We start from the raw sequence: 16423 nt of genomic DNA on the forward strand, positions 1-16423 counted from the left end.
GATGAGGATGAGATGAGGATGTGCGCTGACGGGTCTAGACTGATGATGAGAACTTGGTTGGGAAGGTGAGTTGATCTCCTGGGTTGGAGGCAGGGGGTTATTGACTGACTGTTTGCTTGGGTAGCTTATGGAGGAGCTGCCGGTGCCGGTGAGTTCGTCCCCTTCTATCTGTGTTTGTTCTGGACAAGGCTAATGCGTTCATAGCTTGTATGTGATAATCCATATCTAGGTACTCTCCCCTGTAAGCTACTAACGCAGTGTAGGGCGATATCCTCGGGGGACTCTAGATGTTGGTCTGGCTTGCTTCTATCACCGCTTCTTGTTAATTACTTCGGCTTGTATCAATTATATTCATCTGATCAATTCTATGTAACATCACTTTTACCCCCGGATCTCCCACAGCCGGATCCGCCCCTGCTCGTTGGCCACCGCCAGCTGCTCCGAGTTGGGCGAGATGGCCACCGACGAGATCCGGCCCAGTGGCGTATTCGACGTCGGCCAGTTGCGGTACACGGTGCACGACGGCAGATGGACTAGACTGGTTAGCTTGGAAGTAAACCTGTAGAGAGGGAAGTACTTACCGATTCGCAAGGCGTCGCGCTTCCACCGACTCGCCATCACGAAGAACTGTCCGTCCGGCGCAAATTCCACATGGCTGATGGGCGTGGTGAGCTGGTCGAGCGCGCGCACCGGCGTCGGGTTGCGCGGGATAGCCGACGCAGCGTCGTCGGACTTGGACGCCGCCGCGTACGCCGCCGCCCACTCGCGACGGTCGTAGACGTTGACCACACCGCTGGAGCTGCCGATGGCCACCCAGCGATCGCCGCCGAGCTGCGTCCGCCCGGAGCGGCCGCCGAGGCGCAGCACCGTCGTGCCGACGGCGCCGGCGTCCATCCAGCGCGCGACCACGCGGTTCAGCCGGCCGTCCCACTCGGACACCTCGCCGTTCTTGCTGGCGACCGTCAGGCCCTCGCCGTCGCTCCACCAGGCAAAGTCGGCGACGCCGCCGCGGCCGTCGACGCGCACCTGCGCGACCCACTGCGCCGTCGTCGCGTCCAGCACGTTGATCAGGCCGCCGCCCTTGCGCGACGACCCGACCAGCCCCACGAACCGCCCGCACGGCGACACCTTGAACCGCTCCATCGACTTCTGCTCCTCCCGGCGGTCGGCCGTGCTGTTCACCTTGTCCACCTTGCCCGTGTCCAGGTCCCAGATGTGGAAGAACCGCCGGCGGCCGGCGGCGTAGATTTTGTTGCCGGTTGGCGGCGCAAACGCCGACGTGTGGATGGGGGTGCGCCGAATGTGCAGCGATGTGAGGAGCGGGTTCGACGCCGGTGCGGACGGCGCAATGTGGTGCAGGAAGAGTGTCGCTGCCGGGCCCGACGACAGAAGCAGCGGGTAATGCGGGTGGAACATGAGCGAGTCGACCGAGGACTGAAGCTGAGTGTTAGTTTCCGTGTAGAGTATACTTGTAGAGGCTGGGGCAACTCACCGGCTGGTCCCGTCCCACATCCTTCAGTCGGTGGATATCCAGCATCTCCTGGCGCAGCCTGCGCTTGCCGCCGCGCGTGTCCTCGAGCTTGGTCAGATCCGTCGCGCCCTGGAGCAACTTGGCCAGCGGCTGCATGGGGGAGATCTCGTCGTCGTCGGTGTCCATGCCGTCGCCGCGGTCCGAGTCCGAGTCCTCGTCGCGCTGCTTCTGTGTCGCCTGCTCCACCCACCCGGGCACCGGGTGTAGTTGCGTGAACTGCCGGCGCAGCCGGCGGATGTATTCCTTGCCGCTGATGATGTCCTCGGACTCGGCGACGCGCAGCTTGCGCAGCCGCTGGTGGCTGGCCAGCGAGATGGTCATGCGCTCGTCGTCGCTGTCGTGCCACAGCGCCGGCGGCCCGTCATCGTCGCTCTCGGCCTCGGACGATGTCGTTGACGTTGTCGATTCGGCGGCGTCTGTCGAGACGGGGCCGGCGCCCGAGTCAAGGAAGAACAGCTGTGGGAGTTAGCCTGGTCGGAGCAGTTCACGGATGAAAAGGCGCCACATACATCGGCATCGTCAACATCGTCCAAATCCTTTCCCTCCACATCATCCTCCTCACTGTCGTGGTCGTCGTCCGCGTCGCTCTCGTCGCTCTCCCGTCCGAGGGCGACCAGCCCGCGCGCATTCTGGCTCTTCAATGCCCCTGTGAACCCGTCATCATCGCCAAAAAGCAGTCTCTCCAGTTTCTCCTCGGCCTCGTCCTTCTCCCGAACGGTCTCGGCGGCGTTGTGCATGTCGACGTCGTCGTCTGGGCGCACCAGCCCGGCCTTCTGGAACGGGTTGGGCTTTTGGCGGGATTTTTGCTTCACGGCGGTTTTGGGCATGGTGGCGATCGCCGGCGGCTAATTGGACTAACTCGGTGAATCGAGACGATTCCGAATCAGGTGCAATGAGACGAGTGCACTTTAGAAAAGAGAGAAGATGCCGCTGTGGAGAGTGGATGAGGCGTGACAATAATTTTTCTTCGCGCGGCGGCAGATGCGGGCGGTGAGATCTGCGGTGGAGAGTGATGGCCACCTTAACCCTCCCTCCACTCATGTGTCGATGCTGTTACATGTACACTTCCGTGTGGCCATTAAGGAATCCAATTGAAGAACATCAATCGCTATTGTTCCACATAAGAATCGATCAACCGTGGTGCTCCGAAATATCGGTTCTGTCTACGCATTCCGTTTCTAGTGCGCTGAAGGCGAGCAGCATGTCAGACCGAGCAATGACTGTGCTAGTTAGGGAAATGGCAACCGTCGATTCATTGTGTGCAGAATGAAGTCCAGTAGTGACTACTTAGCCGCCGCCTTGAGAATTGCCTTTAGCTTCCTCACGAGAAGTCTCCTCTTCGATGTATAGCCCGACTTCGATTCCTGTTCTGCTGGTGATTGATCTGAAAACGCACTGGAAGGTGTGTCCTTGTCGGACATTGCTTGCGGAATCTCAGAATCCTGGCTTATTTTGGATCTCTTCCTCAAATATTCGTAGAAAATAGCAAGTGCCCTCTCCGATACTAGTCGATCAGGATGGTCTTCTGCGAGCACTTCTGGTCTTACTGCGACAACATGCTCTAGCAGCTGGACTGCCTCCTTAACCTGTCCACTTGCTTGATATGCTATAGCAAGCGCATGCTGCGACGCCAGTCGATCAGGATGGTTTTCTGCGACCACTTCTGATCTTACTGCGACAACATGCTCTAGCAGCTGGACTGCCTCCTTAACCTGTCCACTTGCTTGATATGCTATAGCAAGCGCATGCTGCGACGCCAGTCGATCAGGATGGTTTTCTGCGAGCACTTCTGATCTTACTGTAACAACATACTCTAGCAGCTGGACAGCCTCCGTAATCTGTCCGTTTGCTTCATATGCTATGGCAAGCGCATGCTGCGACGCCAGTAGATCAGGATGGTCTCCTGAAATATTGTCCGATTTTATCGCGACAACATGCTTTAGCAGCTGGACTGTCTCCTTGACCTGTCCGTTTGCTCGATATGCTTCAGCGAGTTCATGCTGTGACGCCAGTGGATTGGGATGGTATTTTGCAACGGCTCCGGATTCTATCGTGACAACATATTCAAGCAGTTGAACTGCCTTCTTAACCTGTCCGTTTGCGTGGTATGCTACAGCGAGCTCGTGCAGGGACTCTAGTCGATCCGCGTTATCCTGGGCGAGATTTCTATCTCTCCACTCGTAAGATTCCTGTAGCCAGAGAACAGATTCTCTTATCCGACCATCAACGTATAAGCACCGTCCGACCTTCAAACAGAGCTTACTTATCTCTTCTGTGTCTCTGCTTTGCTCATGCCTCCCTATGCGTGCCACATGTGGCAGGTAATCCCTCCAGATATAACGGTTAGTGTAATCGTCGGAGGGAAAGACTTCCGAGAGGTGCTTTAAAGCCGCCATTCTCGTCTCTTCTTCCCGCTCATTCTGATTAACCCATATCCTGGTCGCCAAGTGGACTAGTCTATGCATGTCGAGCTTAGAGCCACCATCTCTTTTCTCCAGAAACGAGAAGGAGCAGAGTAAACCAATTGCCCCTACCAGCCGGGCTTCTGGATAGGCTGGTGGTAGAATAGAGCAAGGGATTGCCCTCCACTCAATGCAAGACATAAATGCAAGGAGATCTGCCGCCAAGGGATCGCATTCGAGAATCTTGTTGAAAGTTACCGTCCATGTCTTCACGACTGTGTTTGGCAAGTTCCGATATCGTGTTTTATCACCGAAGTCCGTGCTTAGAAGGGTAACAGCATCATGGTCTGTCTTCTTCAATAGGCGCAAATACTCAGAGATCGAGCTTTTGTTTATGTTGATATATGCTGCTGCTTGGGTGATAGCCAATGGGAGATATTCCAGCTCTGTAAGAAGGTTCGTCACGACCTCAGAATCGTCACAAAGACCTTTTCGAATCAACATCTTTTCCAATAAGTCGGTCGTCTCCTGTTTCGTCATCTTTCCTATTTCAATCACATCGCTTCCGGTCAGGTATTGCGCCACGGCTCCATGTCGAGTTGTAAATATAGTTAAGCCATCATCGCTTTCTGGCAGAAAGGCCAGCAAGCCTTCTGTGTGCTGGGTCCCACGGAGTAAGTCAAGATCGTCAGCGTTGTCGACAATGAGTAACCATTTCCCTGCGCTTTTTGAACACAGATATTGTTGCACTAGGATTTTCACATCTTGGACGCTCTCTTGCGTCTGGCGAATTTCTATAGCCTTTGCTATCTCCCCGCAGCCTAGCTCGAATGTCTCCATACTCAACGCTTGTACCCAGAAGATGGAGAACTCTGGATAGTCCGCCTTAACGGAGTATACGAACTGTAGCGCGACTTGTGTCTTACCGACACCACCAAGGCCGCTGAGTGTGAGCTTCTGACAATCTTTCTTTAGAAGGAGCGTTTGTTTCAGTGTATTGAGCTCTGCACTTCGGCCGACAAACTTGTGATTTCGTTGTAAGGGGAGGTAGAAAGTACGTTTTCCTTCTATTGCGTGTGAGTCAGGCCTTTGAATTTCAAGCTGGAATAGCTAGGCTTACCTCGCAGTGCTTCATCGACAGTCTTTATCTTCACCACATCCACCGCCGGTATCACTCGTAGCAGCTCCTTTGCGTATGCCGCTGCTGTTCCCGCCGCGTACGGCTGCCATTTCTTATTCTTGTGCGAGTCAGCGTAGTCGCAGATGCCGCGGATCACCAGGCACGGGAAAGTATTCATCAGGCCCGCCGCCTCCATCTCGAAGCAGAGAACCCCTCCGAATTCCGAGCTGATCTTGTCCCGTTCTATACCGTTCCTCATCACCTGGTTCCCCGACGCAATGGTACCGTAATGAATTATAGGCGTAGTGCTCGTCCGCTCCTCCCTCTGTATCATTCTCTCCGCCGTACATGATAGACAGCTATCCCCTTCACTATGATTGTACTCCGCTTCGAAGAGTTCATCGCTTCCTGCTTCATCGCGGCCGAACTTGGGGAGGTTACCAAGCTTCAAGAGGTGTGGCGACAGGTCACTTTTCCGTAGGTCAAGGTTGGATTGAAGTTTTGTAACCGCGGCGAGAAGGATCATAGGTGGAGCATTCAGGAACCCTGTCCGCGTGAATTCGCCTGGTATTGACTTTCCGAAGTCGTATTGTACCACTCCGCCATGACCGTTTCCCGGCTGGCTCACAACAACGTCGCCAAGCCGAATATCAGCTTTCTTGCTTGGAACGCCGCCTCCGATTCCCACCATCAGCCCAAATCGAATGGCCGGAAACGTGTTCTTCATCTGGATAGCCACTGCCGCAGCGGAGTTGGTGCCCGTCTGGCCTGCAGGCAGACACGCCAGGACGACGTTGTGGTCCCCTATAGATCCTAGCGTGTATATATTGGAATCATTGGGATTCGGAGGGAGGTCTTGATGATCTTCATCAAGTATCTCCCGAGCGGCAGTCAGCTCGACAGGCAAGGCGCATACCCATCCGACTGTGTAGTCGTGGTGACTGAGGCGGCGGGCCATCTTGCTTTGAAATCAGCCAAAACTGGCTTCAACTTAAACTGTAGGCTCGAGGATGATAACTAGCCCGAAGAGCGAGACGCCTGGTTCAGGACTTTTACGAGACCGGGCACATACCCCCCGCGGCTGAGATGAAAATGAGGCTGGCATCACGTGGTGCTAAGTGGAATCAGTAACCACTGAAGGTATACAGTATATATGCGACGAAGTCCAATAGAATCTTCCCGTTTGGCCAGGGTCAAGAGAACTAGTAACCAGCTAGTCAGCCTATGTCCTATTGTTATGGTTGAGTCAGATCCGGGATCATCGGAAAACATCAGATAATATGACTGAAGCCTGAATATGTAGTTTATGGGAGGAGATATGTGGTTGTTCATGACTTTAGTTTTTGTCCAGCCCAGGTGGAGAGATGATCAGTGCGGCCTAAGAACCACACACAGGCTTCCACAAGTGTTACTGTGGGTTACTCGTGCTGCTTGGCTTATACTATGTTGTATGGTAGACGGAGCTGGGCATGGCTTTACGACCAGCTTTAGGCCGATAGAATGTTTAGTGAGAGGACATGGCTATACAACTTATCTACATTTTATACAGGTTTCATCTTTCCCGTTCAAGACTGGAACGGGACTTTGAATACTATAGAAGCAGCCCTATTAGGATTAGACCATCATGTGCCTAGGGTTCAAAAAGGTGTTTCGATGTCTCCCGACATGGAATGCAATAAAGGTCGGCACAATACTATCATCAACAGACAGTTCGTGTATGTACTATATCTCCAGTGGACGGACAGCTCTCGCTGTCATCTTGCTAGTGAAAAGAAGAATATGAACAGCTATGTAATCCCAGACCCCCATATCTTTCCATGCTACCAAACGCCGAACAATAACGCCTTTCATAACTTGCAATGGATCAATCGTAATGCCTAACGGGCGCTGCTGGAGCTGGACGACATTGAGGCCGACACTGACGCCGACGACCCAACACTGTATCCCGGGGCGGGCTCGACGGAATACCGTGGCAGAGTCTCCTTGGACTGAGGACTGTCAAATACCTTGCCGGCCGCCTTGCCGACCGAATCATCCTCCGATTCGATCGTGTCATCCTCCTCCGGACCCAGCAGGGCATGTCTGTGGTCCTGGTCGTGGCCCCGTGCATCAACGTCGTCCTCGACTTCCTCTTCGAGCAGCTCGCGCGACGGCTTCTTGATAAAAGTATCGATGATATAGTACTGGATCGCGTTCATGATGACGGGGAAGAGCAGCATCACAAAGATGATCTGCACGGCGGTGTTGCCCTCGGTCCACCGGAGCGCCCAGTCGCCCACCTTGACGATGAATGGGAGCAGCTGGATTAGGAAAAAGACGCAGATCTTCATGCCCAGGAGGCCTATAAAGTAGATAATAGACTGTTTGAACCACCAGAGCGCCCGGGGAGGCCGACCGTAATTTCCAGATTTGATGGATTCGGGAGGGTTGGCGAGCGGCGTGTACAGCGCGATGCGGTTGAGGATGTGCAGGATGAAAATGAGGATCGGAATTCCCAGAGTAGTCTAGTTTAAGTCAGCGATTTGCTTCAGGAGTGTAAGAGAGAGAAGCTTACATCAATGCCCAAGTTCAACAGGTAGAAGGAGCACGGATTCGGTTTGTATTCACTCGTGATTTCGAGCTGACCGGCCGAAAACATGGACATGAGCAAGTTCGCAAGATGCAGCATTGCAGAACCAAACACCTGCTTAGAAACGTCGAACGCCCAGACTTTGAGCGGTCGCTGAGGTCGCTCCCTCCATCGTTTGTACACCAGCGATAACAGCGCCAACGCGCCAAGGGCGGCCTGTACGAGGAGCGAAAATGGTCCTAGCAGTCGACATTCTCCGGTGTCGTCTGCATCGCCCGTAGGTTCTGGGCCAGCCAGCGGATAATGGATGGTCTGCGCCGAGGGGGAAGAAGTGGGCGCGGTCGTGGTGGTAGACTCTGACGTTATCAAGGGTCCAGCGGAAGCGCAGCTGATCAGGGTAGCAGTGAGGATCACGGCGATCGTCGTTGCGAAGGACATGGTCATTTCATGTCCACCGCGGGGGGTTGGGCGAGAGAAATGGAAAGAGAGGAGAGAAGATGAAAAGGGAGAAAGTCACCCAGGCACAATACGAAGATGACACCGATGGGAAAAGTCGAATAAGCTACGGGCAATTCGTGGCGATGAGACAGAGCGAGTCATCCGTCAGTCAGTCATGTAACGTAACCAGCCTCAGCCCAGCCCGAAGTTAATATGCCAACACGAGCTGATGAAGCTGGAACACGAGGGGGACGAGTTGATGACAGGATTCTGACCTCTCCTTTACCAGCAAGGAGCCTGAACCAGCCAGGAGAACGTGAGGTATTTGAAAGGTGTGCGGAGGGAGGGGAATGAAAGATGGGAGGGAAAACGATGAAACTACAGCTATGGATGGTGTCCCCGCACGGTGGGCGCAGGCGGTCACTAGGTCCGTACTAGTCGCACTTAGTCAGGATATTTTGGGATTCTTCTCATCAGCACTAGTTAAATATCTATAGTAGTTACCTAGGTAGTGATGGTGGTGATTTAAAACCCTACTTAGCTACTTCTGATGAAGTCCTTCGGTCCATACAATTCAACGTCATTCTTCCTGGGATTTTCTGTCACGAATACCCATCATACGCCAAGCATTTTTTGATCACAGACATCTAAGACACTGGTTTCATTGTCTAGCGACTAGTCAAACAGGTGGGTATGGCCAATCTCCGAATAGTGATATTAATCCTCCATTCGGCGCGAATTGTCGGTTCTCAAGTCTGCAGTCTATTCCATTCGTCATTCACATCGTGAATGAACAAGGCAAGGAAAAATTTGGTGCCGAACTTCCCAGTCACCAAACCAAAACCTCCAACTCTAGACCCGAACATCCATCCCCCCATGACTTAGATCATGAGTCTCTCCACCTTGTCGCGGACAGCACGGATCTGTCCGGTGAGGTCGCTAGCCTCGTTGGAGGTGATGCTGGCGGCAATCACGGGGCGGGAGACACCAGTGGCACGGCCCAGGGCGAGCTTGCTGGGGACATAAACGTAACTAATCCGCACACATTAGTGTCCGCAATTCCAGACCGATAGGCGGTTTCACTCACGGGACGTTCTTGTCTTCAGCGAGGAGAGGCAGGTGGAGGACGATGGCCAGAGGGCTGGTGTCGGCGGCCAGAATGATCAGCTCGGAAGTACCACGATTGAGAGTCTTGGTGGCCTCTGTTGAACACCAGTTAGCAAAGCTCCGCAACCCCCAAGGAACAAGATAACTTGCCGTTGGCGCCCTTCTTGAGCTGTCTGTAGTGCGACGCCTGCTGCACGAGATCCAGCAGGTTCTGGGTGAGAGCCTCGTCGGCGACGGGCCAGGCTACAAGGGACCAAAAATTAGTATATAGTCGCCCATCGTCGGGTTCGAAAGTAACCTACCAGCAGTGGGTTCACCGGACATGGTTATAGGTGAGTATGAAATTGGCGTATTCAAACAGGCTCACGCGAAGGATCACTGCCGCGGTGCAGAGGTGGTTCACGGGATGGTGGCGGTTGAGAATGAGTCTGGTTATCGAGAGCGAAAGCGAAGAAGAAAATCTTGAGATTTTGTGAAGGCGGTGGGGGGTGACCCGCGCTAGGCCGTTTTGGGGAGATCTTTATTGATGCCTGGATATTCAGGCCAGAAGCCGGTTGCTCCATCCGAGAAAATTAAGTCGTACCTCTCTGTACCTATTCTAATATTATTTAGGTAAGTCTCGATGCTAGTCTCTGTCATGGCATAATCGGCGCTCTATTGCCTTAACTAATGAACACCCGACAAACTCGCGTCGCCTAGTGAGAACAAGCTTCCGTAGATCATCAGGGATTAGGCCTCATCCCTCCAAGTAGACCCCGGTAAATTCCATCGTTATACTGTGTCAAGGAAGGTATAGGAATCGCATCTCATTACAGTGCGCAAACTGGTAGATCACCGGGCTGCAACAGCTTGAAATCGTCCAGTCCAGATGATAAAGAATACATCCCATAGGTTGATCGCGACAGCCAGCAGTGGCCACCGGTCGAGAAGATTAGATTGATCGTAGCGACTAACCGGTATAACAGAGCTGATCCAGCCTGAAAGATTCCCAATCTGTACCATGTCCTTGGGTGACAGCCAGAAAGTATCATTCTACCCGCCAGTCACCCTCATACCCATGTAGAATAGTCACGAACCCATCAGAGTAGAAAATCGAAGATGAACGCCAGAAACCCCACAACCATCCCATGATAACACACAGCCATATGCCTGCAGAAGGGGTATGCAGGAGAAAAGCGACAAAAGAGAATCATAACGTCATTCTATACCGTGCTGCTGTTTAAGACGTTCCAGATTCTCTTGCCTTTCCGCCAGGTCCTCTTTCGACCTAAGCATTTTTTCCGGCTGGTGATATAGAACTAGACCATAGTCAGCGAGTCTATTCTAACCTTTCCCACATAATCTGATTATCCGAAACATACCAACGAGGTATCTGTTCTGGAAGTTGAATCCATTGAGCTTATCGCATGCCTGTTTGGCGTCGTGAACGTCTTCGTATACCACGAATGCGGTGCCCTTCGAGTTGTTTGCGATTCCCTGACGTATTTGTCTAGAGAGTGTTAGTTTCTGGCAAGCGGAGGAGAAGTAGAGTGAGGGGAAAATGTATGTCAGATCTAACCCCGGGAGATGGCTTACCGGATAGGGCCAAACTTGCCGAAGAGATCGAACAGTTGTTCCGCCGTTACGTTGTAGCTAAATGGAGTCCAACGGGTTAGTAGGTGCGTTTCGCTGCGATGGTGGGGTGCCTGTCTGTTGCATGCAAGCAGGTTGACGGGGTGGGGTGCGATTATCGGCGTGAGAAATCCGAGGTTCGGGATGCAGGGTGCTGCACATACTTGAGGTTCTTGACAAAGAGAATCCTAGGGGCGCAGTTAGCATCTCAGCCGGAAGAGCCACTGAAGAGACGTGTATCGCGAGTGCTTCTGCTGCGAAGGATGTGCGCCAAAGGAATTCGCAAGTGACTGTCAGGAGGGGCAAGAATTCTTCGAGGACGACTTACCGATTGGCTTCGGGGGCGAGCTTCCGGCTCATTCTTAGGCGGGACAGTAAGGATCCTAAAAGAGGATAATCGCGAGAAGATGATGGAAGATATCGAGTGATACCCAAAGGGAATGGGAATCTGGTATGGGGAAGAGGAGAGAGGAAGAAGAGAAGAAGGGAATTAGGAATCGATATCCGCGATGAGTTCGGGACGGGTGCTGCCTTGCCTATTTGGGACTAGCGGCGTAGAGGAGCCTCACTTTGATGAGAAGAGCATCACCAACTCAGGAGCTAGAGTCTCTATAAAGGTGCAAAATGGAGGTTAGGAAGTGAAGAGTCACCGCCATATGAGCTGGGCGTCCTCGATTTCCTCGAGGGTGGTGGTGAACCTCCCCGTGTACGCCGCAAACAGACAAGTTCGTTGCAGCCTCAGGCATCACCCGCGGCGCGCCCGCTTCGCCTTCAACGTCCCTCCCGGAACTTCGTCTCCCTCGCGCCTCTCCTTCTCTTCCTCCATCCTCCCTCCCCCCGCTATATCCCTCTCCGTTGCGTCGCTCAATTTCCGAGTCGCTGGATTTATCTCTCCCGTGGGCTTGAATTCATTTGTTGGATTCTGCGTCTCTTCTCGCTCTGGCCGCACCTGCGGTGCGTCCTCGGTGCTGCTGCGTCCTCCCGCCGCTCTCGACAGAAAGTCGGCAGGCTGACCTTCACCCCTCAACCTTTCCCAGCGTTCCGCCGTGCGACTCTTCCTCCCTGCTCCCTCAATCTCCTTCTCCCAAAGTTTCGCCTCTCATCGCCGACCCCATCCCTTCTCATTGTCCATCGCGTTGCGCTCATTCTGTCAGGAATGACTCTCCCTGTGCCGTCGCTGGCCTATCTCTAGCCCGTGTGGTCGAAACATCCCCTCCCCGCTCTGCACCCGCCAACCGCAACCACCTCCTGTCTCTTCCTCCGGGCCCTGGATCTTCTCTCTATCCCCTCATATCCTCCTAGCGCAATATGATTAGTGCTACGTCCTTTGTGAATCTTCCAGAGGGCCGACCGCCGCGCTATCGCACCCCTTCCCCGCCGCGACGCGCCGTCGAGCCCATCTCGCCATGTGCCACCGCAGACCTCCGTCCCTCAGCGGCGGTCGATCGCCGCGAGATCGCCAAACCAACAACTTCTCGTCACGATCATGTTGTACCCGGTACGAGTCGACCGCCCGTCGCCGACGGTGGTTCTCATCCTCATCACCATCACCGGGCCGGTCATGGTCGGTCCAATTCGACCATCGACACCCTTGCGACGATTGCTCTCGCGACGAGTCCCACCTTTGCACCTCTCACCTACCGTCCTCCATCTCGAAATTCTACCCCCGCCATGTCCATGTTTCCCTCCGAACCCGCCGAGTATACCGAACGTCCAGCCAAGCGCCCGCGGTCGGAAAAAGACCCGTCACCGTTCCATCAGCCTCGGACAAGTTCCGTCTCCGATGCGAACCCTTCCTCGGCCTTTGATAGTATGAAAACCGATGCGGAACTTCTGCTGAACTTCGCGAGACCCTCGAATTTTCCACCGCCCGCCCGTCCCGCAAAACGAGTGAGCATCGACGAGTCGTACCATCAGCTCGCGAGCGATGTCAAACCAGGCAAATTGGGGCTTGGTGTCGCATATCAAGGCTCGAACGATGAACGATACATACACGGAAACAATGGCATACCGCCGTCGCGCATGCGATCTCAATCCGATGGCTCCGCTGGGGTCTCCCGTCCGGTCATCCAGGGTCTACGTCCCAACACAAGTTCTTCCACCTTGCCAACCATTTGGCAGGACGAACGGGATGGAATGGACGCCCACTGGTCTTCGACCTCGAGGATTCCGATGACTGAGATGCACTACAATATGCAAGGCTTCGGAACAATGGGTCTCAGCGCTCCCCAGTCGGCATTCCAATTACCCTCTAAAACAGAGGATGATACGGAATCTGAAGAATCTAGCCAGGCTAGCTGTGCGGCCTGCAACCTCGTACGGATGCCCATGGATACGGGCGACTATGGCGATGATACCTGGATCAGTTGCGATGGCTGTAAACGATGGTTTCATATCGTGTGCGCCGGGTTCAAGAATGATCGTGAAATCCGCACTGTGGACAAATTCATCTGCCGCGGGTGCCGACCAATTCACGGCCAGACGACCTTCGTGCGGAAGTCGTCTCGGGCCCGCACGGCCATTGACTATGCTGGTCTCAATCAAGGCCTCGTCAAGGCGGCCACGGACTCACTGGAGCATCATTATATCGAACCTATTCGACAAGGTCGTATCCGCTTTCTCCCCGAGAACTTCCCCCGAATGCGCCCGGAGTTGGTCACTGCCGAATATTTTGAACGAGGAAGTGGTATGACTGAGCCGATTGTGATCCCGGCGCATCTGAATACTCGTGATTCGATCCCGATAACTACCCCGGATTTTGATGCCCTTGTCGAAGAGGCCTCTACACAGGAGATGTTCGACGAGCTGCTGGAACATGCCACTGAAGAAGAGCAAGGGGTGGAGCAAGTGATTGATTGTGGTCAGGACCAGTTAGACATGGTGATCCCTCAGGGCCTCACGGTCCGAGCAGTCGCCGAGCTCTATGGGCCCGAGGAAAGGGTGGAGGTGATTGATGTCAAATCCCAACAGGGAGAAGACAAGAGGTGGACTATGCAGAAGTGGGCTGACTATTACGAGAGTACCGGTCAGAAGGTGGTTCGGAATGTCATCAGTCTGGAAGTGTCCCAGAGCAAACTGGGCAAGCTCATTCGTCGGCCAAAGGTCGTTCGCGATCTTGACTTGCAGGATGCTGTGTGGCCAGAAGAGCTTAAGGCCGCTGGTGAATACCCGAAGGTCCAGTTTTACTGCCTGATGTCCGTCGCCGACTGCTATACGGATTTCCATATCGACTTCGGAGGGTCCTCGGTCTATTACCACATTCTGAAAGGCAAGAAGACGTTCTTCTTCATTCCTCCCAAGGACAAGAACCTCAAGAAATACGAAGAATGGTGCAACTCTCCCGCCCAGGATTCGACCTTCCTTGGCGACCAAACGAAAGAGTGCTACCGCGTGGATCTCTCCGAGGGGGACACGATGTTGATTCCATCCGGCTGGATCCATGCCGTATGGACTCCTGAGAATAGTTTGGTGATTGGCGGGAATTTCCTGACCCGGTTGAACTATGGCATGCAAATCAAGGTGGCCAAAATTGAGAAGGATACTAAAGTTCCCCGGAAATTCCGATATCCGTTCTTCCAGAAAATTCAATGGTATACGGCATTGAAGTACTTGGAAGAGGACCCGGTCCCTCAAAGCGTCTTGGATGCTTTTGCCCAAGACGAGAACTATCGCTTCCACCGAGAGTACCCTGTCTATTACGAATTTGGAGAGCTCGCCAACACCGCGGCCCCTGGTTCACCTTACCATAACTCGCGGTTCTATTCGCAAGCAGAAGTGGAGGGCCTCCCGGATCTCGCCAAGTATCTGCTGCGGACGGCTCTGATTGCCAACTCATACATCGTCGAAGGGGTGACCGTGGAGGCGAGGAATGCAATCAAACGGTCAATTCCAAAGAACGCCGGTGACCCTGTCGAAACCATTCGAAAGTTCGGAATCTGGGTTGCGTGGAAGCGAGGGAATGAACCGGCCCCAGCGTGGACACGTCCGGGAGTCGTCGAAAACAATCCCAAGTTCACCCTCGCCGAGAAGAAACCAGCCGGGCGACCAAGCCGCCGTTCAGAGCGCAATGCAGACAATCAACGGATGTATGCTGAGAGGCAAGCCGTCCAACGCCTTCCAGAGCAAGTCGCAGAGCCTGTCAGCACGTTCACGAACAATGGCGGTCCTGCCATGCCGTTGAACAGCGATGCGACCACGCCGTCATATGCGTCAGGAGCGAGCGTAGTCAAAGAAGAGACTGCTCCTAAGCCCCGGACTACGCCCAGAGGGTCAGGACTCGGGCCCAAGCGCGTTGCTTGTGATGCTTGTCGCAAACGCAGGATTCGGTGCCATCACAAGGATGAACACGCTGACGCCACGGCCAAACATATGGCACTGGGGGGTTTCGGACCTGTTAGCCAGTCGTCTCTGGCTCACGATGCCGCGTCGGCACTGAATTCCCTGGCAGCAATTGCGTCTGAAGCTGGTCTTCAGGACAATAACGGTCGGGCATTCGATCGGTTTGAGACCGGACAATACGGCACGGCCGCTTTGAGCACCCCACACACGGTCCCTCGGCTTAACGACATGAGCCCCGACGGCCTTAACCAAGGCAAAAAGGGGCGTAGCAAAGCCTGTGATGATTGTCGAAAGAGCAAGGTTCGTCAACACCACTCTCTTGGGGAACTGCCATTACTAACGTTTTTTTCTCACAGCGCCGGTGTATCCACGACGAGTTTGGTAGAATCGACCCTATAAAGGCCCAGGAGCGATCCAAGCCACGAGCTGCGTCTTCTACGAAGAGGCCACGCCCGAACGAAGATAGTCTTGGCTCGATGTCGAATAAGAGGCCAAAACAAGAGAGCACTTCGCCGGTATCCAGGCCGATACAACTCAACCGACACGGAGAGATCTTCGATGCGCAGACAATGCAATCTTCTGCTCACGCGCAAGCTATGGATATTACGCATTTGAACACGGTTCCTTCGGCGACTTACTCTGCTGAAAAGGAAGCACCCGTCGGGCAGACATCATATGCCTCTCCGCCTGCGTTCCAGTCCGACACACTCGTCTCGAAAGATGTGAACCCCGCATCTCTGCCAAAGCCAACAGACTCTCTGGTGTCGCCACCGACATCTCTTGCAGATGAGACTGATGTCTTGCATGACCAAGCGGATGGGGATGGAGCTCTGCACACGCCTAATTCTAGCTCTCGTCACTCCTCCCGTCAACCTCGCCATGTTGAGCGGTACATGCCTGAGGCTCATGCGAAGATAGCCAAGTCGACGCATCCGATTGCGCGTCGGGCGTCTTTTGGTGCGTCGACCAGCGGGACGCGAAAGACCACTCCTGGCCCAAAGAAAGCTTCGTCGCGGCCAACATCTTCGCATGGCAAGACACCAACGGCCGATAAGAAAGCTTCCGCGTCTACGTCTCCAAATCAACCCGGCAAGGGCGCGAAGCGCGACCGACCCGCTGACGACGCGCCCGATGCTGAGAGTCTGCGCCTCATCCGGGAGCTACAAGAGCAAGAATTCGGGTTGCGAAAGCGGTCCACCCGGACATGAGCTGCACCATTGTTCCTTTGGGATTGCATTCTTCTCTCTTTGTTATTTTCTAGACCGCTCCATCGGGCAACTGAAACATATCGACTTGCCGTACAATCA

The 16423-nt window shown here is 54.1% G+C and overlaps 6 protein-coding genes across 6 annotated transcripts; 1 reads left to right on the forward strand and 5 right to left on the reverse strand.

The window, feature by feature from the left end:
* Positions 1-381: 381 nt before the first annotated feature.
* Positions 382-2358, reverse strand: ATEG_06782 (WD40 repeat domain-containing protein; the record flags this gene model as incomplete). The annotated part of the gene is made up of 4 exons (XM_001215960.1): positions 382-533; positions 582-1434; positions 1493-1987; positions 2041-2358. 4 exons carry the CDS (start codon positions 2356-2358, stop codon positions 382-384), a joined length of 1818 nt encoding a protein of 605 aa, XP_001215960.1.
* A 1597-nt stretch (positions 2359-3955) lies between these two features.
* Positions 3956-6011, reverse strand: ATEG_06783 (uncharacterized protein; the record flags this gene model as incomplete). Its single annotated transcript, XM_001215961.1, has 3 exons — positions 3956-3988; positions 4066-5000; positions 5054-6011. 3 exons carry the CDS (start codon positions 6009-6011, stop codon positions 3956-3958), a joined length of 1926 nt encoding a protein of 641 aa, XP_001215961.1.
* A 919-nt stretch (positions 6012-6930) lies between these two features.
* ATEG_06784 (STIMATE family protein) lies at positions 6931-8060 on the reverse strand (the record flags this gene model as incomplete). The annotated part of the gene is made up of 2 exons (XM_001215962.1): positions 6931-7557; positions 7608-8060. 2 exons carry the CDS (start codon positions 8058-8060, stop codon positions 6931-6933), a joined length of 1080 nt encoding a protein of 359 aa, XP_001215962.1.
* An 881-nt stretch (positions 8061-8941) lies between these two features.
* Positions 8942-9491, reverse strand: ATEG_06785 (small nucleolar ribonucleoprotein SNU13; the record flags this gene model as incomplete). The annotated part of the gene is made up of 3 exons (XM_001215963.1): positions 8942-9092; positions 9148-9262; positions 9470-9491. The coding sequence occupies 3 exons, from the start codon at positions 9489-9491 to the stop codon at positions 8942-8944; spliced, it is 288 nt and encodes a 95-aa protein (XP_001215963.1).
* An 873-nt stretch (positions 9492-10364) lies between these two features.
* Positions 10365-11138, reverse strand: ATEG_06786 (putative pre-mRNA branch site protein p14; the record flags this gene model as incomplete). Its single annotated transcript, XM_001215964.1, has 5 exons — positions 10365-10465; positions 10529-10656; positions 10743-10799; positions 10943-10966; positions 11107-11138. The coding sequence occupies 5 exons, from the start codon at positions 11136-11138 to the stop codon at positions 10365-10367; spliced, it is 342 nt and encodes a 113-aa protein (XP_001215964.1).
* A 948-nt stretch (positions 11139-12086) lies between these two features.
* Positions 12087-16324, forward strand: jhd1 ([Histone H3]-lysine-36 demethylase; the record flags this gene model as incomplete). The annotated part of the gene is made up of 2 exons (XM_001215965.1): positions 12087-15416; positions 15473-16324. 2 exons carry the CDS (start codon positions 12087-12089, stop codon positions 16322-16324), a joined length of 4182 nt encoding a protein of 1393 aa, XP_001215965.1.
* Between the last annotated feature and the right edge of the window lie 99 nt (positions 16325-16423).

The sequence above is a fragment of the Aspergillus terreus genome, genomic scaffold (genome assembly GCF_000149615.1).
Source record: "Aspergillus terreus NIH2624 scaffold_9 genomic scaffold, whole genome shotgun sequence".
Classification (NCBI taxonomy): Eukaryota; Fungi; Ascomycota; class Eurotiomycetes; order Eurotiales; family Aspergillaceae; genus Aspergillus; species Aspergillus terreus.